Source organism: Lagopus leucura, unplaced genomic scaffold (assembly GCF_019238085.1).
Source record: "Lagopus leucura isolate 7727_CA_CO unplaced genomic scaffold, USGS_WTPT01 Super-Scaffold_1, whole genome shotgun sequence".
Classification (NCBI taxonomy): Eukaryota; Metazoa; Chordata; class Aves; order Galliformes; family Phasianidae; genus Lagopus; species Lagopus leucura.
The window spans coordinates 28,363,855-28,387,938 of NW_024962250.1; the positions used below are offsets into that span (position 1 = coordinate 28,363,855).

Genomic DNA, 24,084 nt, shown 5'->3' on the forward strand with positions numbered 1-24,084 from the left:
CATTTTGAAGATTCAGAAGCTGTAAGATATGAATGGATGCACTTCACTGTCTCCTTGGCAGGTCCAGATATCATCTCACTGACCTCCCTTCACAGTTATTACCTACAAATGCTAACAGGCAATGCCTGAGTTGCCAGAGGGCAGGTGAGGGAGTACATCAAACCACAGGCCAGTGGCACTGCTAGGATCAATGCAGGTCTACAGGCTGGGCCAGGCCCTTCACAGCTTGCTGGATGTGGCCTTGGGGACAGCCTGCAAAACAACCTTTGCCTCCTCTACCTCCAGACTGCTCAGCAGAAAGACAACCTGGATTTGGCCACATCAGCCGTAATGCTGCTCCTTTGCCTCATGTTTGTAAACAAATCAATCTAGCTGGTGGCTGAAGAGCTTTAGCCATGGACTGTCTTCCCCACCCCAGTGCCCCAAGGCACTACAATCTCCTGGAGAAATCACAGCATTGTAAGGATTGGATGGGGCCTCTGGAGATCATCTAGTCCAATCCGCTGCTAAAGCAGGTATCCTGCAGGTGTAATGAAATGGCACAGAGAAGATATTGCAAGCAGACTGTCTTAAGGTAACAAGATGGTACATGGACTCTTAAACATCCAACATGAATGTTGATGGGCACAACATTCAAGATGTGGCTCCAGCTCTGCCACTGCTTCTCCCTTGATTCTCTTCGATAGAAACAGCAAGCTCCAAAAGAGCACTACACTAAAGTACTTAAATCAGTACCCAAAACAGCAAATTAAATCCAGCAAATGCACAAAAATACAAAATTTCCAGCCACGAGTTCTCAGGGCTTTTCTCCTCAAGCTGAAATGTGCTGTTGTCTGGTTGGAGAGGTAAACTTTGTGCAAGATGGTCAGCACAGAAAGCCAGATCCTTTAGCAGCCATCATTAATTTGAGAGACTGGGCCAACACAAGAGGAACGTAAAGCAGGAATGGATGACAACTTCAATAACAAAGTTAACTTGGGACAAGTTCATCTTCAGTAAATCCAAACATCACAGAATGGATTTGGATTATTTCAGTACTCAAAGAGCACTGACTTAGGAAGCTGCTATGTTGTATCTGTTTTGAGATGCTGCCCGGCAAGGAAAGACTGAAGAACTCCTTTACACCAGCAGTGTCCTGCCCCAGCATCCTCATCCCTGGATTATGGCTGCAACTATATACAATATGAATAGACTGGCTTAAACAAAATAAGAGCCCCCTAAATTTGCAGTACACTTTGATGTACACAAAAATGCCACAAAATCTTTTCCTACTTCTTCAGTTCTTTGTAGTCCTGTGCTTTTCCTGCTGCTTGTAAACTGAGGGCTATTTCCAGAGGGCTATGAGCCAGTCAGGTAAACAACTGCTACTAGGCAATAGTAGTGTGCTCAGCAGAAAGCCTGTCTTGATTTACTGCCTCCCTCAAGTAGTTAGGTTAAATAACACTGGTGGAAATTAGCTATTCCTGGAGCAGATGATTCTTCTGTTTATCACATTATGTTGCAGACAACTTTATATCACACAGCTGCTCTGTGCATATGTCCCTACTACAGTTTTAAAGGGGGTACTGTTATCCCTGTGCAGTGGGAACTTCTGCTATAATAAAAACATGTGTGGGATAATGCTGGAGAAATTCACTTCCCTGCAGCTTTCACACTGCAGATGCTGTTTCTCTGCACTCTCAGTTCACCTCTTTGTTTAGTTCTCTCCTCCTTTCTAAAAATAATTTCCATCTGAAACAAGAATCATGTGAGTATTGTGCTCAGATCTGGAGGATGAGACTTGAAGAAATGGAAGAAAAGAGCAGTTCTGCAGAAGCTTCATGGAGGTCATGGGTGATAGAGGGGTACGTGGCTCATTGCAAGTAGGATTGTAACTTTGGGTGGATAAAAGCTGAGCGTGAATGTAAAAAGGGAAAAAGAGAGGAACTGTACTGGACTTCCAAGTGTGGTGCTTGATACCTGAGCTTTAGAGGTCATTGAATGTGGATTCGTTTGAGTTTTCTAGTAGATTTCACTAAAGCCTCATGTACTATGCTGTCTTCAGTGACCTCACGTTCTCCTGCTTTTTTTTTCTGGCAGATTTAAGAATCTTTTGAAAAATGAGCTTGTCATTTTTACTAAAATAAAAATAATAGGAGATGAATGTACTGGTTGCTCAGGCATAAGTGAAGCACATTGAGATGAAGCAGCTTGTCCAGAGTCGCTACAGCTTAGTGAAAAAGCCAGAAAACAGAATGTCTTTTGACTCCTGGCCAGTCCTACACTCTGAACTCCTCCCTGGGAGTCAGATGGAAACACTGGATTTAGTCATAACTGCATTTCCATGGTGGAAGCAGTCAGATCTCTGCCCCACACTGATGCCATGCCCAGAACTTCTGTGTGGCACAGACCTGTGGGCATCCAGTGGGTTATTCAGGAAGGGCTCATGCTAATCCTGTAGAAAGCTTCTATTGGTTTTAATATCACTGTAGTGGAAGAATGGCTCTTCAGGTTAGAGTCCTACATGCTTATGGAAATACAATGGTGCAGAGCAATCAGAAGAATGTTTAAAAAAAGAAATAAATAAAAAATAGACTAAGGAGTGAAAGTCTGTGCACCAAGCAATCAACAAGCTGAGAACCAGATCTGCCAGCTATCCTATTCAGTCCCACCTCTGATGAGCCCCACCAGAACTGAGGCATGTCTCCATAAATAGGAGCTGAACATGGTTTCAGATGCCAAGGTCCTTTGGAGGAGAGTAGGGTTAGTGAGTGTGGAAGAAGAGTCTGTTTTCTAAAGCATGATCTGGAGAAGCAGTTGCATTTAAAGGCCTTGTGGAAAAAAAGCTTTTAAGGCGATTACATCATAGCTACTTTCTGTGTTAACGCTCTGCTCTGGCATTTATCTTTACAATGGGCACTCACGTCAGCTACTGCCCTCTGTCACATGTTTTTCTAACCAGCCGTCTCCTGATGAAATGCTGTTTCTCCTCCCTCAGTGAATGGACAGAATTGTTTTTAGCCTGATAAATCACACTATCAGTTTCTGTCCTAAGCAAATTAGAATTGAAGCCTATGGTTTGCAAGGCAGTCTCCTTGCAACAGTACAGTTATTCTGGAAAGCCTTGTGTGTACCATCTTATTTCCCTGCTGTCCATGACCTGAACCAGCACCAGGCTGAGTAGCACAGAGCAGGATGACACCTTTATGGAGTCCTAGTGCATAACAGCCATCATTCAGGCAGATGTTCCTGTATTGTATGGCATGCTTTTTAAAATGCAGGAGTTGATCAGATTAGTGGGTATCTACTGCCTCCAAGAAAAAGGTCACAAATGCCTGAACATTTTTTTGTTAAATTAGTATTCTGAAATTTATTTCAGAAGGTGACCTGATTTCTGCAGGTTCTGAGCACTCAGATACTTTAACTTGGGTGCCTGAATATAGATATGCAAGCTCCAGTTTAACCTTTTGCATTTTATTATACAGGAGCCAACCTCTCTTTTCTGAGGTATTACCCCATGGGAACAGAAATCCCTCTAAAGAAGGACCCCAGCCTCAGCTCTTTCCTTGTTCAGTGATTTTTTTTTTTTTCTTTTTCCTCAAGATCTTTACCCCATCCTCTGATTCTCCTCCAGGCACAGTAGTCTAAGTTTTCTGTAGTGTTCCAAGTTATAGTAATAAATAGTATGTTTGCACAGTTATTCCTTTTCCAATTCTGTAATGGGGTAAATAATTTTATCCTTAGAGGTACTATACTTCCCTCAACCAGCTGCATTTCCTCGATCTCTTCACATATTCAAGCAAGAACAGCAGTGAAGCAGTGGTTTAGGGCAGAACAACAATGGCACAGCCATGACCTGAAGACAGTGATTCTCAGTTCTTTAGAACAGAGGCACTGCTGAAAGGCACAGACATAAGCAAGTGCTGTACCATCCACTTCATTGCACAAACACATAGCCCAGCTCTCCAGTGGCAAGTGATGTGCAGAAGGCATGAGCATGCTTCAGAAGGGAAAATCAGTGCCTGTGAACACCTGCTTGCCCAAGCAAACTGTGTGATCTGCTTACGTTCAGGAAAGAGGCCTGAAAACAACCCTCATGCTGAGTCTGCCTTTGCTGCTGTAGTGCTCTGATACCTGAAACTGTATTAGCAGACTTCCACATCAGTGCTCAACAGCCATACAGACATGTAAAAATAATAATATTCAGTGCTTGATATCCATCTCAAATCCAAAGTTTACAGAAGTTTCACACGTGATAGCTCTGAGTGTTTGATGGGTTCCTGAGATCCAACCAGCAGTTTGGAGGTGAAGGGAGAGCAGTGCTCAGGACTCTTGTTGATGTTTCCTGCAGGGAGGCAGGACACTTCTTTTGCAGGAATCACAATACATCACCCTGAAGTCTTCATCCTTCAGTTCCTGCAGTGAACAGACCTTCAAAGGAGGGATGCTGTACACTGAAATCCAAACAGCTGAAACATGATTTTAAAAGTCTAAGCCCCTGCATTGATGACCAGCCTTTTGCCAGAGAATGATTAAGGAGGTACTTCAGGACAGGCAGATTCAATCCCACATGAAAATGATAGATTTTCTTTGTGTAATCTTCTACACGTACAGATCAAATTAAGGACAAGATCTGCACAAATTCTTCAGCCAAGCAGTATTCACTTGAGTGGTGCCATCAAAGACACCAAGGCCATAAAATACAAATAGAATTCAGTACCACAGTTATGAAGATATTATCTCACAGATACTGTCTTTTTAAAGAGCTCAGGAATTCCCAGACAACAGCAAAGATTGGACAAACCTTATAGCTTGGAACGGAACTGATGCGATCTCAACATTTATGCCTTCAGGGAAGGCAAATAGAAAACCACCTTCAGCCATCTGCAGGCTGAATTTCTTAGCACAGATTGTTGAAGACTTGGAAATGCTCAGGGTATTTCCCTCGTGTATTAGTAGCAGCAGTTTCTAAGGCACTGGTTTGTATCTATCTCTAGAAAATTAATGGATTGTGTGTAGGGTGTTCAGACACAATATGGAGAGTGGCTATACTTGATGTACACTTTAGATTTATGACTACAGATGGCTTTAAAGAGTTCATTTTAAAATGAAAGACATTGCAAGTCATATGTCTGAGTTTAAGAGAACAGCTGGTTGACTATGTAGCAGATACTTCTGTTGTGTACGCCACTTATATAAGCGTAGACCTCCTATTAGACATAACAGTTAATTCCTTTTATCACTTCAGTGGCTTGGTTATTACTGAAATTGTAATTGATAATTACAATTATCACCTAGCATTTTTCTTTGAGGAGACCAGTTATTTCCACACCTAGTGCACTTGGATTCCTTATCCAAAGTGTGTTTGCGTTTCACTTAAGGGAAATATAGCTAAAACTGATTACTTGATCAGAGCAAAATGGAACTAAAAGTGCTTTCCAAACCAGAAGTAAGCTTAATCTTAGTAAGATAAAATTCCATTTATCATCTCACTCAGTATCTGTAAAATTCAAAATAGTAAAAATTGCATTTACAGCTTGTTAACAGATTGGTCCTTTCACCATGCCAAATGCCCAACAGGAAGGCCTTTGTGACCACATGGAGCACATTTGTAACTCTCTGAGAGCCAAAAGACAAGGCACAGCCTTTCTCACAGTAACAAATGTAAGCAAATTGGTTACTGGTCACTGCCTGCACTTTCCTCTATCTTCACACAGAAATCTAGATCTGCATGAGCAGGCAAACTCTTGCAGAGATGTTATCGACCATCACTTCAAAATGAAGCACGTAGAACTTGGCAGCTGGTGCTGAAGAATGAAGACAAAGCACCTGCAGGTTGCTAAATCAAACTGAGGGTTAAACCAAACCCCCCCTTTTCTACACTGACAGTAACTTCCTCTGACACTGGCTGTGAAATAAGATTATATCCTGCGTCCAGAAGGAAGTGAAAATGTCCAGTGATGACTCAATAGAATTTGTCCCACTGGCTACCTTCAACAAGTCCAATTTGATTCACTAAAGAACAAACCTTTGCGTAAAATATTTTTGGATAATGAACTGATGAAATATCAGCCCTGTTTAAAAGGCATTCTTCAAAATGAAAAAATGATTCATTTTAATAACAATTAGGTATTCACAATTTGCTAGTGTTTATATGTAACATGATTTATTAGTGCGAGTGTTAAACAATCTCCTAATTATTAATGATAATTTTTGGCAGTGGTATCAGTTATCAACTGACATTTTTATTACATTAATGGACACTATGTACTCGATTCGGGATAAGAACTCAAACACTTAGACCACTGTTTTCTTGATCTGCTATCCTGACTTAAAAATTATTCATAAGTTGTGACTTAATAAGCAGCACAACACTTATTTACTAAATTGATAACTAAGATAATGCACGAAAACATTATGAGAACATACTCTTCTGTGGGTCTGCTTTACCAAGGTCAGCTGCTTAGCCTTTGCTGCCAGCACAGCTTGTGCCAATTAAGAGTTTACTTCTGGCTTGTCAAGATGAGGCACAACTCCAGACTGCCATGGGCATGGGAACTTACAATTATTTGTATTTCAACAGCCTCTGACTCATCAGTAACTTCACTGAAGATTTGTTATCTTCTTAATCAATGAAATGGTAGTCATGTACAAATGGGCTGCCATCCGCACAAGGAATTAACATCGTCAGTTTTGCCAAGTCCTTTTGCTTAAAAAATAAAATAAAATCAGGCTTTTGGAGTACACATCTCAAAGCAGAAGGGATTGCTCTTCTGCAGAATGAGTTTAATATCTGCTGCTTCTTGTTTCTAAATTAGACAATGCTTCTAACTTATAGATAACAGAACTCTCGCTGATTTCTGCACTGCAAAATCTGGCCTGAAGCTTTTAGTTTTAAATACTGGAAAATGTATGAACGAGTACGTTTTCGAGAGAGTGGATTTTTCCATAACATGGATTTATTACTGCATGAAAAATTCAAAACAAATCTGCAAGGTCTCAGAGCAGCAGGAAGATTCATCACTTGCCTAAATAAAAATTAGCCTTGACAAAACATTTCAGAATTTATTGTGGTGAAAAAACTCTGAGTTGGGAAGGCAACGGAAGCTAGAAACAGCAGTGTGATCCAACCAGTATTTTATAAAGAGATACAGAGAGTTTACAACAGCCCAATATGAGATGTTATGTACACAATTAACAGCAGAATTCTATCAATTATTAGCATGACTCTTCCAGTCTTATCTGCTTTCTAGTCACTTCAGACTTAGTCTGGGCATCTGGGATATATGCTATTTCAAACATCATATTTCAGTGCTGCTTAAGAAATTTGCTCACCCTGAAAGTTTTTCTCATTTTGACTCAGATACAACTTCTGACTTTTATTTTATTATTTTATATTTATTTTATTTTATCTTTATTTTTACACTAGAAATAACTGAGCTACAGGCAAAAAGATACCACGATTCTGAAATCTTTGTGTCTTCGGTATTTTAATTACCAATACCTGCACTGCTAAGCAGGTGTTCTGGTTTCAGCTGTGACAGAATTGATTTTCTCCACAGTATGTGGTATGATATTATGTTTTGGCTTTGGGAAAAGAATAAGGTTGATGACACACTGATGTTTTAGTTGTTGCTGAGCAGTGCTGCACGGAGCCAAGGACATTTTGGCTTCTCATACTGTCCTGCCAGCAAGGGGCTGAGGGCAAGACATATGAAGCTGGGAGAGGACAGAACTAGCACAGCTGACCTAAACTGGCCAAAGGAATATTTCATACCTTATGGCATCAACTATAAAACTGAGGGGACAAACTGGCTTGGCACTGGTCAGCAAGTGGTAAGCAACTGCATCGTGCATGACTTATTTTGTAAATATGTATATAAATATAATTATTTTTACTATTGTTTTTTTTTTTTCCTTCCTTTTCCCCTCAGTTCTCTCTCACATCCCATTGGGAGCAGGGAGTGAGCAAATAGCTATGTGGTACTGAGTTGCTTACAGTGTTAAACCTCAATATTTCTGGTTTAGGTGTGTGAATTCTACTAAATTCCACCTTAGTAGCTTAATCATTTTGTTCTCGCTTCTTGCACTTGTTTGCACTTCTTGGGAAGGCAGAGTCTGCAATGTGAAGTCAAGATGATGTGAACCTGGACTTGAGTTGACATGTGCCATCATCTGTGTCTTCAGGTTGCATGACTGGATGTCAATTTAGATTTGAAAGCCTCAAAATCCTACCGCAAGTTCTTAGAATCACAACCCTTCAGAAAACTGAAAGTGTATCTGGGAGAAGACAAGAATTGAATTTGGTTTTGCACTGTAAATTATAAGCAAAGCTCTCACACAGGAGTGTAATTCACAGTGTAACAGCTGTGTTACCAAAACTGAAAGGGCTTTCCTGTTTCAGCATCCTGCTTGCATTTTAAAATCACAATCTAGACCAATACTAGAAGAATGTTCTCTCATAGTAGCTATCATTGCTTCAATTTTTTTGATGTAGGAGTCTGTACACCTCTCTACTTTTGGTGTTACTGTAGTTTTCTTCCATTATTGCTCAGTTTTGCTAATATATATGTTGTATGAATTATAGAAGAAAGCATCTTTCTCCTGTAAGGAAAACAAAATTCTTTGGCCACAATTATATTTACAGCTGCTCTCTGCAAAAGTGCAAAGCACTCCTGAGACAAAAGGTTTACACAGAAGGAAACCTCGAGTCAGAGCTCTCTGGGATGCAAGAGTTGCACCCAAATACCTGAGCAAATTCTTTGGCACCTCATGTTTTAAGCCATGACATGGCCTCCAGAAGGATTTCAATGAAACTTTTGCAATCATGACTTCCCCTCAACTCCTAGAGGACAATCACAGATGTCTGACAAAGCCAGAGGTCCTTTCAGCATTGCATAGGCAACCCTGTCTGTGTCTGCTCATGTAGTATAAGAAGCGATGTAGTGAGAACCAGGACTATGCTACCCTTTTTGAACACTCATTTGAAGAGAGTGCTTAGTTTGAGGTTTAAAGTCATTTTTTTGACCCACAGTGGGCCACTCTGCCCATTCCATCACCAAAATTTAGAATCTTAGATCATAGAAAAGCCTAAGGTAAAGCCATTTCTTATTCCATTTATTATGTCCCAGTAGCATATGATTTTCATTTTTATAAGAAGTTCCTGCTGTGAAAGGCCACGTTGCTAGTGGTCAGCAAGTGAAATCTTTCAAGACTAGTTGCTTTAAAACCTACTCAAAGTTTGAGAAGTTCCAGAGTGTTCCTGTCCTCCAGATTTCTCCCCATTACACACATTGCGATCATCTGTCCCTTAAAGATCCAAATGTCTTTGGCTTTCCCACTTGCCCTGAAGGGACACTGCACATTTTTTGAAATTAAGCTGTACATTTCTGCTTGTATAGTTGCCAGAAGGTTGCTTTCTGACTACAGTCGGTCATTTTTGTTTTGGCATTTTTAACAGTCCAAATAATTAATTAATTAGATGCATTATCTTCAAGATGAAATATCTCACCTTGAAAAACTAAATTGTACAGTTACAGCCTGGAGATTAGAGTCCTCTGCAATGATATAATTCACTTTGGCTTTGCAGTGCAGCTTGATTATGCTTTATCTCAATTGAGAGCTTAGGACTTTCACTGAGTTCAGGATCTGTGTATGTATTTGTACGTCCAGCGAGTCAAAGGCTGGTTCATATCCAGATTTGGTTGTGCTAGTTCTACTCACATTTCCTACACTAAATTTCAACTGCAGCAATATTTGGTCTGGTATTCCTATCACCCAAGGAGGAGATGGCAGTACCACGGATGCCTCCACCCAGAGAAGGAGATGGGCAGACACAGCAAATGTTGCCAACCAACAAGTGTGGTGTTTGTGCTGGACTTCTTTTCCCTTCCTTGGTTCATTTTTAACAAATCACTTCTGAAATGTTTCTTTCCTCAAAACTTACACAGTCTAAAACTTATACCGACTGCAGTATTTGTCTCTGCTTGGATGTCTACCGTCAATCCTCTCTTCCTTTGAAAGTCTGGCTTCTACTTTCAAATGAAGTCCTTTCTTCTTTGCATTGGCCCTGGAGAATCCCGCGTGCTCACAAAGTATTTAAAGGTTGACATCTGCAATGTTTTAGATTTTGAAGGGTCAACTTCATTTGAACTAGCTTCACCTCATGGGTCTGTGAAGCTGGGTTAGAAATTCTGCCTAAACAAGTACTCCATCCACCTCGCCTTAGCCTTGGCTGAAAGCCAGGAACCAGGAAGAAAGCAGATGAGGAGAAATAAGAAACAGTTAATTAAAAGCCAGGTTCTGAGAATCTTGGTTGTCCTTAGGCTCCTCACAGCCCCATGAGCTTTTCCTTCACTTGGATATGGGTTAAAGAGCAGGCTGCTACTTGCATAAGGAGAAAGACTGCAGAAACATAAGGATGTCAGACTGCTTGGAGGAACTGTAATTGGCTCAACTCTCCAATAGTCCTCACTTTTTTCGCAAAGCCTCCAGCATCCTAGCTACTTCTAATACAGGCTAGGGCTCCTCAGCTTGAAAACTCTCAGGAAGAAACACTTGTATATACTGAACAAAGCAGTAGTATCTCAGTGGGACACAATAAACAGCACCTGGGATGAAACATAGGAAACTCAAAAGTTAAAGACTTGTGGTGAAGACCCATGTGTCCCAGTGTATGGAAAGAGATACCAAACCCAAGCCTAGTGGTACTGAAAGAACCAGCATCCACAGAGACAAGTGTGGCCAATCTCAGCCTTCAGTCAAGTACTATAAAGCAGAAGTATTCACTGCAGCAGACCAGGATTCTTTTGCTTAACATGGATAAGCTGCTGCAGGGCATGGGGAATGCCCATGGGAGCTGCAGTGCAGGTACAGTGAAAGCAAGAACAGGGTTTGGAAGGGACATCAGAGATGTCAGTGGCTTGTATGAAGCAGTTAGAAACATAGGAAAAGGAAGCCCCTGATTGAGGTTGAGAGAAGACAAAAACAGTTTGTGTTTTCTTTCCTGGGACCTGCAGTCTGGGTGGCAGAGTCATTATCTGAATTCACCAGTCTGTAATTCAGTTATCCATGCTGGGAAATATATGGACCAAATGATCTAATTTAATTTCCCATACTCATATTGCTACATGAGTGATATGTCTCCTCAGAGCGCAACGAAACCCAACTCATACATTTCACACAAGTAAGCTGATGTTTCTGCCACTTCTCATTTATTTAGACTGACTGCTGAGTTACATCCGATTCTGTTTATTTTCTGTGGAAGGAATTAGCTTACTATACATCAGAATAAACACAGAATTTATCAGCAACTATACATGAATTCTGGAATTCATATTTAACAAATTTTGTATAAATATATCTGGAGGAGGCAGAGTTGATAACTTGTCACTGGATGGACCAGTCAATATTGAAATGTCTAAAAAGATATACTAAATGCAATGTAATTGTTCCCAAAAGTCCTGATTTTTTCTCAAGCGCAGCAAAATCCTTTGAGGGATGGATTCAGCTGCTCACATACAGTGTTGTCCTGTACATCTCAGTAGTGTTTGCTGAAGTGGGATTGATGGAGAATACAGAAAGAGTGCTCTGTGCTTTTCAGCACAACAGGTGGAGACCAGCCAGAACAAGCAGAGATGGCTGTCAATGTGTGTAGTAAGGGGACGGGCGAGAGATACATACTTACTGGCTTTCACCATTAGACTCACACCACGACATGTAGAGATGATATAAACCTCCAACAACTTTCAGTGAAATTGAAAAAAATAGCAGCTAAGGGCTGTGCCTAGGATACTGCAGCCTTTTGTGGCTGACAAAGCTCTAAGGGCAATGGCAGCATCTTCTCAAACTACCTCAGGGTGCAGACATTGTACTTTTACAAAGTAACAGACTTGTGGCTCCTGGGCCACTGCTTCATCTTTCTGAGGCCTTTTCAATACCTGAATTACTGAAAGAATGCAGAGTGCAAACCTAGCATCAAGTACTTAATGGTTTGTCTTGTCCCTTTACTGCTTTATCTGAATGCTGCTTAAAAGTGGTGTCCATAACATCAATATTTAACCACAAGGCTCACTCATCCTCACAAGAATGGGATTTGCTGTACACATGAGCTAAATCACAGCGCCTAGACAGCCGATAACAATTAAAGCCTCTTTCAAGATGAGGCACTTGATTGCTATTCTGAAGCTCACTGGTGAAAGGAATGCATTATCTTTTTTTTTTTTATTGCATTTGAAATGAAAGAGCTTGTTTAAATATTAGTCATCTGGATTTATATAGCTCATTTTTAGAGCTGGGCTAGCACCTGGCAATCCAGCCTGAGTAAGCATGAGGCTATCCCAGTCGCAGGCCTGTTTGATTTCTGTTTCCTCTTTTTACAGCATGTGACAGACTGATTTTTTTTCTGGGATGATTTCCTTCCCACTCACAGCAGATAGTTCCTATACATGCAAAGCAGCTACCTCCCAGGCAGAGCAGAGCAGAGACCTCCTCCCACTGAGCACTGTGCCCAGGACCAATGCTGACACTGATCTGCATATGGGTAAGAGTGGTGTCCTCGGGGCAATGAGTAGCCCAGGTGCAAGAAAACAGTGATAAAACACATTATTTTCTGACTATAAGACAAAGATAAAGGCAATTTTCACTATTACTGTCCACAACATTTTTTTCTGTAAACTGAAGGAGATTTCTCCTGCTATTAAAAACATTCATCTCTGCTTTTCAAGCTGTCTTTGTTTTTCCTTTCCCAAATGTTTCAAATTACTGCTTTTTTTCTGCCTTCGCCTTACATTTCTGCAGCCTGGCACAGATACGAAGCTTGCTGCTGGCAGAAAACTGCAAAATTCTGCCTGTTCTCTGCCAGGCTGAAAACTATGTGCGAGCCTTCCTCATGTCTTGCACACATCTGAGGATGGAGATGATAGAGACAGTCAAATGATGCTGCTAATGATTTCTTTTCCCTCAGGGGAAGTGCTGAGAAGGATAATAGATATACTTTGCAACACTGTTCCCAAGGGACTTTATCTAAGTGGGGAGAAGAATTAATAGACAGCCTTTCAGGGAGAGACAAATATGCAAAAATATCACAGTGCTAAGGAGTTCTGCTGACATAGCAAGCACCTAAAGGTGTCTGCGCAGGGCTCAGACCATGCCCTGGCACTGAGTCAACACAGGCAGTGCCAGAGGGTCAGCTCACTGCTTGGGAACTTGTGCATGCCACCCTTTCCACCCAAATTGGTGGACAGTATGTTGGAATTTTTGCCTGTTTGTAAATTAATGGGTCTCGGACCTCCAGGCTGCATATGTGATGAAACATGAGGTGATGTAAATCCAGGAGAAGTACAGTGCTTAGTCTGCGTAGGAAAGAATTTGTCAGGGCTAGGACATTAGTGAACCATTTAAAGCCAGGGAATCACATATAATACAATAAAAGGAGGGAATTTCTCTGGCTTTCCTCCAAAAGCCAAGTATCATTCATTGATCAGCAACCAGATCTCCATCTCCACTGAGAACATTTTTTCATGCATTAGCTAAGTGGAAAATGACGGATGGGCTCGCTGTGCCCTCTTCCACATTCTTCCCTCTCCCATCTGCCCAGGCATCCCTGTCCCTCTGCCCACTTACCTGGCACCACCAGCAGCCTGGGGGGCGGCGGGGGTGGAGGAGGTGGTGGTGGCGGTGGTGGAGGCCTGCATTGGCAGACCTGCTGGCAGCTCTCCGGGATTTCATCTGCTACAGGCTTGGAGCATGACTTCTGGGGTTCACCCTGAGTGATCTGTGGAGAAACAAGTCATGGCACGAGCAGTAGAAAAAGGGAAAACTGATTTTCCATGAGCATGCTGCTTGAACTTGAGTTCCCAATGGGCACCTCAGCCCCTGGAGAGAACTGAGTTCCTGCTACTGCTGTTCGTCACTGAGGACACAAGGTCGCTTTCTTATGATGTCTCAGCTTTATGTTCTACTTAACATAGTATCTTCAAGATACTTCTGACTGTGGCTGGCTGGTTTCTGCATTATTATGGGGTAGAGTGCAGGCGGGTAGTGGCAGACAGTGGTTGCGTAAGCCTTCTTTCCTTAGGAAAGCCGTCTAATAGCATGCATTATTCACAGGGTTGTTGCTGCAAGCCAAAGAGAGCTAATAAAGATTGCAAGACATTTAGGATAAGGATTATTCTCGTTTTCCTCATGGCAGAACCAAGAGCCAGAGATCTCTCCTGTTTTGCCAGCTTCCCTTTCATGTTTGGAGACATGTTTCACTTCCCACCATGGCGAGGTGCAGCCCCACCTACTCATCTGCAGACTGCATAGAAGACCTGGTCAAAATGGAAATGCCCCAGCCTCTGCCTTGCAGCTTCCTGCTGGTGATCAATGAAGCTGAAGAGGAGATGCTGCAGAACCCAAGTGTAACCACTGCTGAAGGCATGTAGGCATGGCTTGGCACTGGCCAATGATTTAGCCAGAATGCATACATTCAGCACTGTAATCTAGTCATGACAAAGAACATGTTAATACATATTTTTCTTACCAGAAATAATATTTATATGTCTAGGAACATGTAAATAAAGATATTCAGTAACTGTAAAATTCCTAATGTAGTGTTAATGAAAAGGAGTATGTTCATAATGAAAAGGGAATCTGTGCAATACTGGAGGAGCCTAAGACTCAGGGGGAAAGCCCTCAGCGGTCTCTAAGTTAACCTTTTTTTGAAAGGCTTCGATCTGAAATGGAAAATCATAGAATCATAGAATGGACTGAGTTAAAAAGGACCACAATGATCATCAAGTTTCAACCCCCCCCTGCTACGTGCAAGGTCACCAACCAGAAGACCAGGCTGTCCAGAGCTACATCCAGCCTGGTCTTGAATGCCTCTAGGGATGAGGAATCCACAATCTCCTTGGGCAACCTGAAATATGGGATACTCACTGAAGCTAAAGAAAATCACAGGAACATTCAGCTGTTGCCTTGTAAACTTGGTCTTGGGAGGGTTATAATCCTAATAGTTCTTCCCTAATATCATCCTCCTTACTCAGCTCTCTTCCATGGCATGATGGTCATCGTGCAGGGAATGTCTCACTCCAGCCTCTCTGGCCTGTTTCAGATAGCCCCTTCTGCCCTGTTGCCTGTCTCCACGGTCACTTGGGGCTCACAGAACCACATAACAATTTGGGTTGGAAGGGACCTTTAGCAATTATCTCCTTCCAACCCCCCTTCCCTCCCCAGCTTGCCTTCTACTCCCTCCCACCCAGGCTTCGCCTCCCTTTCTCAGACAGCTTTGGGACAGAGCCCATCTACTCTCCACTGCAGGAAGCACACAGGCCCTGCATGTATTTCTGGAAAAAAAAAAAAAAAAAAGAGAGATGGGCAATTAAAACAACATCACTGCACCAAGGACATGTTCACATGTGTAGGAGGTTTCTAAATGCAGAAAGATGCATTGCTCTGGCCTCAGGGAAATAGAGGTAGGTCTTTGTTGATTAAATGTTACAGAGAGGGAAGAAAAGAATAGAAAGAGCTATGCGTAGCTGAGGCACAAGTCAGGAGGATCAGTTGTTTAAACAGCACGTCAACATCTATTACCAAACATAGGGAGAGACAAATTGAGCACGAGTGCTTTCCAACTTTCCCTTCACAGCCAGGTAACAGTACGAGGCTGGTTAGAGACCATCCCAGACAGCTTCCAGGAACTTACACAAACTCTCTGAACACTCTAATGAATCAAAGTGACTTGGCTTCATAATCCCTCAGAGCTGGTAATAAATCTGTCTGCTAAGTAGGTGCATTTATTTTTAACATCATAAGTGATCTCAGGCAGCAGAATATTCCCTCTGTACCACTTTGGCTCCCATGGGGCTGTCTGTGCACTGGGCCAGGGTGCCAGCAGCTTACCCAGAGGAAAGGCAGACGGGGCACTCTGAGGTGGGACCCATGGGGCAGCACCTGCACCACTCACACAGCAGGTGGGGCAGCATTACTCTGCCAGCATCAACTGCTGATCAGGCAGCAATATCAACCCCCAGCTTTAATGATCACTCCCTTCTTGATTCTCTGATTGATAAACCCTATGGCTCCCTACAGTCTTGCGGGAGCCAGTAAAGTGGGAGAAAACAGAGCCAGGGTAGAATACCATTCAGCAGTCTTGGAGCCAGCCTCATATGCAGACCAGAAGTAGCTTTGTGTATATGAGTCTGAACATAGTGCTGGTGTGGTATGATACACTGAATTATTGCTCTAACTTAATATCAACCAGAACCAAAAGACTTGCTCGATCTTTTTTTAGACTATTGATTGCTTTTAAATCCCTGGAGGCTTTTCTACCTTAGACTGATAATAGAGTGTCCTCAGAAACTAGTGTGTATTTTTCTCAATTACTTTGCAGACAAGATTAACCCTATGAATGTCCAACTGCTCTCTGTATACTTTTCTGATATCATTTCTGAAAAAAAGAAATATCCACATATCTCCACATATCTCACTCTGAATCATATACTGAGATTCCTCACAGTGATTCTGAATGCTTGGGAAAGAACTGAATTTTGAGAGCATTGGCTTTGACACTTATTTGGTTCTCTTCTCTTTTCACTTGATCCAATGTCCAGTTGACGGAAGATATCTACAGGAACATAGATTTTGCCTTCAAGGGTTGGTAAAGAACAAGGATATTGTAAGTTAGCTGAAATCCATCAGGAAAAGGAAAGACATAAATTGAGGCTGTAGCCTTGAGGAGCAGAGAAATGGTCAAGGATTGCTGCAAGAAGATTAACTAATGGCAGCAAGACATTTGGCTTGTTTTCAAGAAAAAAAACAACCCATGGTATTGATGTCTATTAGCCTTCTTATGAAAGGAATGAAGAATATTACTTATATCTTGTAAACATAAGCACAACAAATCACTGGGAAATATGCTTTGGGGAAAAATTTCATCCTCCTGGAGGACGATGAAATAAATTACTCCATTTCTTTTTGTCTGTAATTCAAGGTAAGCTGCTTTTACAGGAGCTGGCAGGAGAAAAACAGATCTGCTGAGAGAACCCCATCCCACTCTGGCCTGCCCTGCTAGTAAGTGCCCACTGAGAGCCCTGAAGAGGGGTTGGTTCTGGACCCTGGGCACACTCCCTGCTCTCTTGCCACGCTCTCCAGCCCTGGTGCTATAAGCACTATGGACATGTCTCCTTGGCACCTGGCTGCTTGTCTGGCCATTTGTCAGCTTGGGTGCATGTGCTGCCTGGCCTTCAAGGGGGTACAATTTTTTTTCCTGCTCTGAAAATAAGGAGAGAGCTTGTGTACCTTTGATATGAATATGCTTTGCAAAAAGGCAAATGTTTTTAAATATTCATGGCAATGAAAATCTGATCCACAAATGCCCAGGGAAAAGCAAGCAAAAAGCGGAAAACATTGGTTTCTTTTTGAAGTTTCTCAGTAAAGGTCCATATCTGTCACATTTCTGCTTAATCCAAGACTTTATGCAGAAGCAGTAGGCACGGTTCTGCTTTGTGCAGGATGAGAAAACCAATCTGTGTGGCCAGAGGAGCTCAGTACTCCAGTAGAGTCCTGCAGGGCTGCAGCAGTCCATGGACATGCTCTAGAGTGGGATGGAAAGAGTGGATCGGTACAGTCTCCTGACCATGGCCCTCTGGTGACTGCAAACCAGGCAAAGGGAGGAAAGCTTGATAAGAGAAGTGCCACTGAGACCTCTAAGATCCTGCTGAGTTGGTGAGAGCTTTGCCTCTTGGAACCAGTCTACAGAGATGAGATCTCAACAACGCCATGTAAATCCCAGAGCGGCTCTGCATAATTCACATCACAGTTAATCCAAATCTATGTTTATAAAACCAGAAAAGACGTGACACTACCATTTATCACTGCATGTACTGATACACTTTTTAAATTATGTCAAAAACTTCAGACATAATCATGCCTTCCTTCCTGTTGTGTTGGCTATTAGGCTAAGAAAAACATATATATGCATACATAAGTATTTGAATAATGCTGCTACTCTGATTTGTATCTGACTGATTTCATTAAGTGCCTCAAGGCAAGGCTCAAGGAAGCAGCACCAAGATGTGGTGAAGGAGGCCATGCCACACACAGGTCAGAGCATTGCTAATAGGTAGAGAAGGGCTGGGAGAAGTGAGAAACTGCAATGGCTGCTGTAGATAGAGTAGGGATACAATGGGACCCCTGGATCAGTCATCCTCAGAGGAAGACTTTGATGATATGAGCAATGGTTACAACTCGACATGGAGAAGGGAGCCATGGGAGAGATTCAAAGAGGAGTGAGCTCCAATCCCAGCATGTTGGCGCATTGGTGAGCATTCTGCACCATCCTTCCCTCTGGTACCTGCCAGGGTGTCCTGGGTTGCATGGGCAAAAAGCAAAAGTCTTATTGACTGCCCTTACACAGAGCAGCAGGCAATAGCACAAACACAGATGAAGAATGTGACAACAAAGCTTTGCAAGGGAAGTCTGGAGCCCTTGGTTTTTGCAGTTCTCAGAGACTGTTTCAATTGTTATAAATGTAACTACTATTGAAAGATTGCCCTAGGTCACTTAAGCAGTTTACCATTAAGATGTTTATGCAAGATATTTTATTTATTTATTTTTTGTCTGCTTGACTGATAGACTGATTACAGGAGAGGGATTTTGGGAGGCATCTCTTCTCGCACAATTGCATTTCCCTACAGCTTTGCCTTACAGCCAGCATCTGCACACCTGAGCAGGACAGCAGCAGGGTAGTGCTGGCTGAGATTTTTATGATGAAGGAATTAGTTTGAAAGATGTTGGTTTTGCCGTTTCTGCTCATTTTAATCTGTAAGATGCACTGATCTTCTTTGTCACTCACAGGCAGACACGAGATGCTGAAACATCTCTGTTTAATCTCTTGGGAGTCACTAAGTTTAGAACAAGGAGTGAAAGATGCGGAGTCTCCACCGTGTTTTCTCCAAGAAACTGCAATTGTGCTGTTCTTGAACAGCACTCAGCTGCCTCATCAGTCACTCGGCTGAAGACATATATTATAAATAAACTTTAAAATACCCAAGTGACGCATTTGAGTCAAGCTGTGCCGCTGCTCCCCTCCCCAAGCTGGACGGGCACTCTCCCTCCCAACACACTCCTGTTCATTGGGCACCTTCCAGCTCACCCCACACCACCACCAAGGTCACCCACCGACACCCGGCGAGGAGTTGGAAAACCCCGTTTTGAGGTTTAAGCAAACAGCCTTCAGATCGCAACCAACACCAAAATGTCACGGCGGAACACTCCCAAAAATAAGCCCGCCGGAGCACCGCATCTTCCGTGCATGTCGCCACCGAAACGCTCTCGCTCAAGAAACTCCTCTCCGCCTCGCTCCGGCCGCAGCAAGTTGGGCGCTCCCGGGGCTCGAGGCGGGCCCAGCAGCTCCCTCACCCGCTCGGTCCCGCAGCCCGAGCCGTGCCGTGCCCAGCAGAACCGCGGATTCCCCAGCCCGGGGACCGTCGCCCGCAGCCTCCGCGGCGCCGCCCGGAACTCTGCCCATCGCACCCGGCCCCCTGAGCGAGGCCCTACCTGGACGGAGCCCCAGAGCGGGTGGAGGGCACAGTGCAGCAGCAGGGAGGGCCAGCAGCAGCGGAGCAGTCCCAGCAGCTCCCGGAGCAGCATCCCTCCTGGGCGGGCGGAGGCGCGGGCTCCGGGCGTTCTGGGGACGGAGCAGAGCGAGCCGGCGGCACAGGCGTTGGCTCGCACCCATCCCCGGAGCGCGACTGTCCCAACTTTAATTCTGGAGGAGAGGGAGGGAAAGAGGGAGGGAGGAAAGGAGGGAGGGAGGCAGGAGGTGGGCGGGTGGGGAGAGGAAGGGGTGGTCGGGAAAGCCCGGCGCCCTGCCCGACGCGGCTCCCCCCGGCCTCCGCCCGCCCCGCCCGCCGTTCCGTGCCCGCCCCTCCGCTCCCCCCACCGGGGCGCTCCGTGGCCGCCGCTTGGGAGGAAAAAGTTTGCATGGCGGAGGGGCCGGAGACGGCGGAGAGAGGCGGGGGAGCGGCGCGGCGCGGGGATGGCACCGACCCCCTGCCCGTCGGCGCTGCTGCTGCAGCGATTTTTCAATCCCACGGAACGGTCCCTGTGCGCCTGGCGCCTGCCGCGCCGTTCCGCGCCAGCGCTCCTCCCGTCGGCGGCCGGGCTCCGCTTCGCGCGGCTCCGCGGGTCTGCGAGCGGATGCACGCGGGCTGCCACGGACGCAGCTGCACCCGTGTGTGGTGGGGTTTTTTAATCTATTTATTTTCCTCTCTCTTTCTTTTAATAAAAAAAAAATTAAATAATTATCATATGTTTTTTTTTTCTTTTCTTTTTTTCTTTATTTCTCATTTTATTTCTTTATTGTCCTAGAGCGATGCTAGGGATTGTCCTGTTGTCAGCTTGGTGTCCCCAGCTTGGTGTCCGTGGGATGTCACAAGGAGGACGCTTTCCAGTGCTGGTGTTTCTATCCGATAATGCAGCGCGCGGAAATAACAGCGCTTGTGAGGATGTGGGTAAGGAGCCCCCCGATATCATGGCTCTGCAGGGAGGAAGCAGGCCACATAATCAAAGATGAAGAAGGTTTTGCTTGCACTGAAGCAATTAAAACCTCAATGATTGATGGCTGTGGCAGCTGGTTGGGCTTGGCGTGCACCAAGATGTTCATAAATGTCTGCTGTTGGGTTGGTGGCACAGTCCTGTTTTCGGTGCGATGAGCTAAAACAAGTGGGCTCAAATAAAGTGTTGAGCTCAAGGTTTATGTTTCATACTTGGAGATGAATGGGCTTTAGGATTTGGACTTTATTTTTTCCCCTCTATTTCTTGCACCCACTGGTCAGAGTTTCATAAACTATTTCATTAAAATCTGCTCAGTAAAGCAAGAATGAAAATATGCTAATATATGGGTAAAAGTCTCTCCATGCCAGCAAATCCCCATTCATTTCAATCCCAAAAGACACCGGTTTCAATGCCAGGGCTCAGCAACATCCTACAAATGACAGAAACACAATGAAATTCAACAGAGTGATACCTGACTTGAACTCAGTCCATCGTGGCTGGCCAGTTATTTGAAAATCCCCTTCTCATATGTTTGTAAGGGCCAAGTATGGCCAGACTGACATCATGATATTGGGTGCATGCAGTAACTGTGCGGCAAATATGTTTTCTGTAATGATTCTGAAAAAAGATGGCATCCTTTTTCTGTAAGTCTACTGTGTAACATGGAGTGCTTAATATACTGTGCTCATTCAATTATAGTCTTACTGAGCTGGAGTCACAAGAGGCAGCAAAGCTTTTCAGGCTTTCTGGTGATTTCCTGAAGGTATTTCAGCACTTGGTCACAGTACAGAACATAATAAATTGCACCATCTGTATACATACTCCTTGGTTCTTGACAGAATGAGAGATAAGGCTTTAGGCGTTGTATGCCAAAAAAAAAAAACACAACACAGATTTCTTTTCTTTCAGTGTTTACAATGCCTTAATGTCAGAGAACTGTGGATTTTCCTGCCATTAGCAATTGCCCAAGTGCCCATCCCTAAGTGTTCCTTCTGCCCACAGACAGCTCTGGGGACTGAGGACGTGGGGCCGTGCTCTGCCCTCATTTGCACAGAAGTGGATGTTGCCACAGAGGTTGTTCCTGCACAAAAAATTTCTGGCCCAGGTACTCAGCATCTTTCCCCTTTGTGCTAGCAGTTAACAGCTCTTTAATCAGAACTATTGGTCTGCTTTAGGTGAAGTTCAAGCTTTGGCTCCCATCATGCAATCACCACATGGCGTATTTCCCATTAGACTGGATGCCTGAAGAAAGAGCTGAGTATGTGCCTTGTTCTTGCTCACTCGTACTAGTGCTTTTTATTAATTTCATTTAGTTCCTTTCTGTAGTTTCTATGGAGAAAAAATACCATCCAGGAATTTTTCCCACTTAGAAGGAATATAAATGACATAGTGCTTGTAAGACTGCAGGCTTTGGATCAACAACAGGCTTGAAATATGTTTTCCTTAATAAACAAGTGTTTTGTGTCACTGGGTGTGGTGCAAGGAAAAATATGGTGACTGGCCTGCAGCAGCCACACTGCTCTAGTGTGGAGATGGTTATTGGCTGTGGGTACAAACTCAGAGCCAAAACCTGCATTTCTTGTGTTGTGATCCTACTGCTAGCCATGACTGCTGATACCTTGAACACATTTTTAGCATTATCTACACCAGGTTTCCTGTCTGCCTTAGCAGCATGTCCAAATCCAGCTGGATGGAGGCAGTGGTGTGTTTGCTGGCTAAGCCAGGAATGGGATGCTATCTTCCAAGGAAGATGGATGTGCAGAGCACAGAAACCAAGAACAAAGCCAGGTCTTTGCTGGTGGGATCAGCACAGGTCTAAGAGATGAAAAGTACCTTATAAGAGTCATGGCTCAAAATGCAGATTTCAGCTGTTTGAAATATATTATTTTGTTTTCAGGCAAAAAGACCATACAGACAGATTCAAGCAATCTCTCAATAAATTCAGGAAAACATTAACAGTTGGCACTATGATTGCCATTATGCTTTGTCCTTTCAGCTTTGGTTTGATTATTAGAACAAAGTATTTCTCCTGTTTGCTTTATTATTATTATTTTTTTTTTAAGAACAACTCCTGATCATCAGAACAATCATGATTAGCACTGCAATATGGTAGCTACTCAGGAAACATTAGTAAGGGCTGCAACACTGATTAGCTGTACAAACACATTATAGCACTCCTTTCATCTAAGTAGCCGTAATGGTTATAATTGACTCTAAGAGGCTGTTTATTTTGTCAGTACAGATTCAGTTTATAACGTGTATTCATGTGTTCAGAGGGCACAGGACAAGGCTCTTTTGACTCATCAAAACTTCATCAAAGTCAACAGACATTTGCCTATCTGAGTTCTGGTAGGACTTGTTCCTATGCCTTCAGACACATTGGGATGGATTTTTGCTGGAGCCAGAGGCAGAAGAAGTGAAGGTGACCACTTCTCAAGACAGGGCTTTGTGATCAGTCAGGCTGAGAAGAATTCTTTTATGTTTTAATTTTGTTTTGTTTGCTAATGACATTTCTGGATGCAAATCAATGCACTCAAGAAGAGTTTCAGACCTGGGGAAACACTAGCAAGAACATAATCAGAAAACATCTCAGCACTGGTATCTCAAAGCCTCCTGCTACCTGAAAGCACTGTCTCTCTCTGACTAATTCTTAGTTTTGAGTCTTGAATACCATGAACAGGACACTAAATGCACAGCATCAATATACTTTGAATGCTATATCATAATAAAAATGTTTTTGTTTCTATTCCTTTTAAGAAAATTTTTATCGCTGGGTATATCTAAAGCAGTGCTTTTAGCAGTGGAAAACAAATGTGTTGCTTGTGGATTTGAAGTCTCAAAATAGAAATCCACACCGACTGAAAAGTTTTTAGGAGTTGACATATTAAGAAAGGTCACAAGTGTGAAAACAGTGGAGGGATTCACAGTTCTCCAGGCACCGCCATCAACTTTTTGGGAGCAGAGGGGATTGTTCCTAATGATCTCAGTTATTTTAAGGAATGCAGGAAAAAAACATAGTCATTAGAAGCCCTCTAGTTTCATTTACACATACAAATAACAGAATTGATTTTCAGAAAATATTTCAGTTGTTCAACAATTCCTATTTGTGAGAATGAATTTCCAAATTTGAGCACATCTAGAGTCAATTTTAAAGATTTTTTTTGGTGTATATAATTAAAAGTTAACGAAATACTAGAAGTGGTTTTTAAAAGTTAAAGGTAACAGACTTTCAAATCATGCTTTTTTTTTTCCTAGAAAAATACAAGTTGGTATAGTACAGGAATATCTTCAACAAAATCAATGGATCCATGTCAGTTTAAGTGAGGGATGAATAAGACCAATATGGAAAACAGCATCAAGTAATCTTCAACTTGTGCTGTAAGACCTTAAATTATAGGGTACCACAGAACTGCGTCCATGACCAAAAAAACCCCTGCTATGACTATATATGGAAGTATATATATACTACAAGAGCTTGCTTTTTTCAGTTTTCTAGCTCTGAAGTGCTGCATTCGGTGTTAAACAAGCCTCTTGCTTCCTCGCTTTTGGTAGCTGGTCACAATT

At 43.1% G+C, this 24,084-nt stretch overlaps 1 protein-coding gene across 2 annotated transcripts in view; it reads right to left on the bottom strand.

The window, feature by feature from the left end:
- PRIMA1 (proline rich membrane anchor 1) overlaps positions 1-19,634 on the bottom strand; it is a 47,912-nt gene extending 28,278 nt beyond the window's left edge. For both annotated transcript variants that reach the window (XM_042871521.1, XM_042871530.1), the window contains exons 1-2: positions 19,522-19,634; positions 13,603-13,753 (exon numbers count right to left, since the gene is read on the bottom strand). In XM_042871521.1, the coding sequence (XP_042727455.1) occupies positions 13,603-13,753; positions 19,522-19,614 (244 nt within the window). In that variant the 5' untranslated portion in view covers positions 19,615-19,634. The remainder of the gene's footprint in view (positions 1-13,602; positions 13,754-19,521) is intronic.
- Between the last annotated feature and the right edge of the window lie 4,450 nt (positions 19,635-24,084).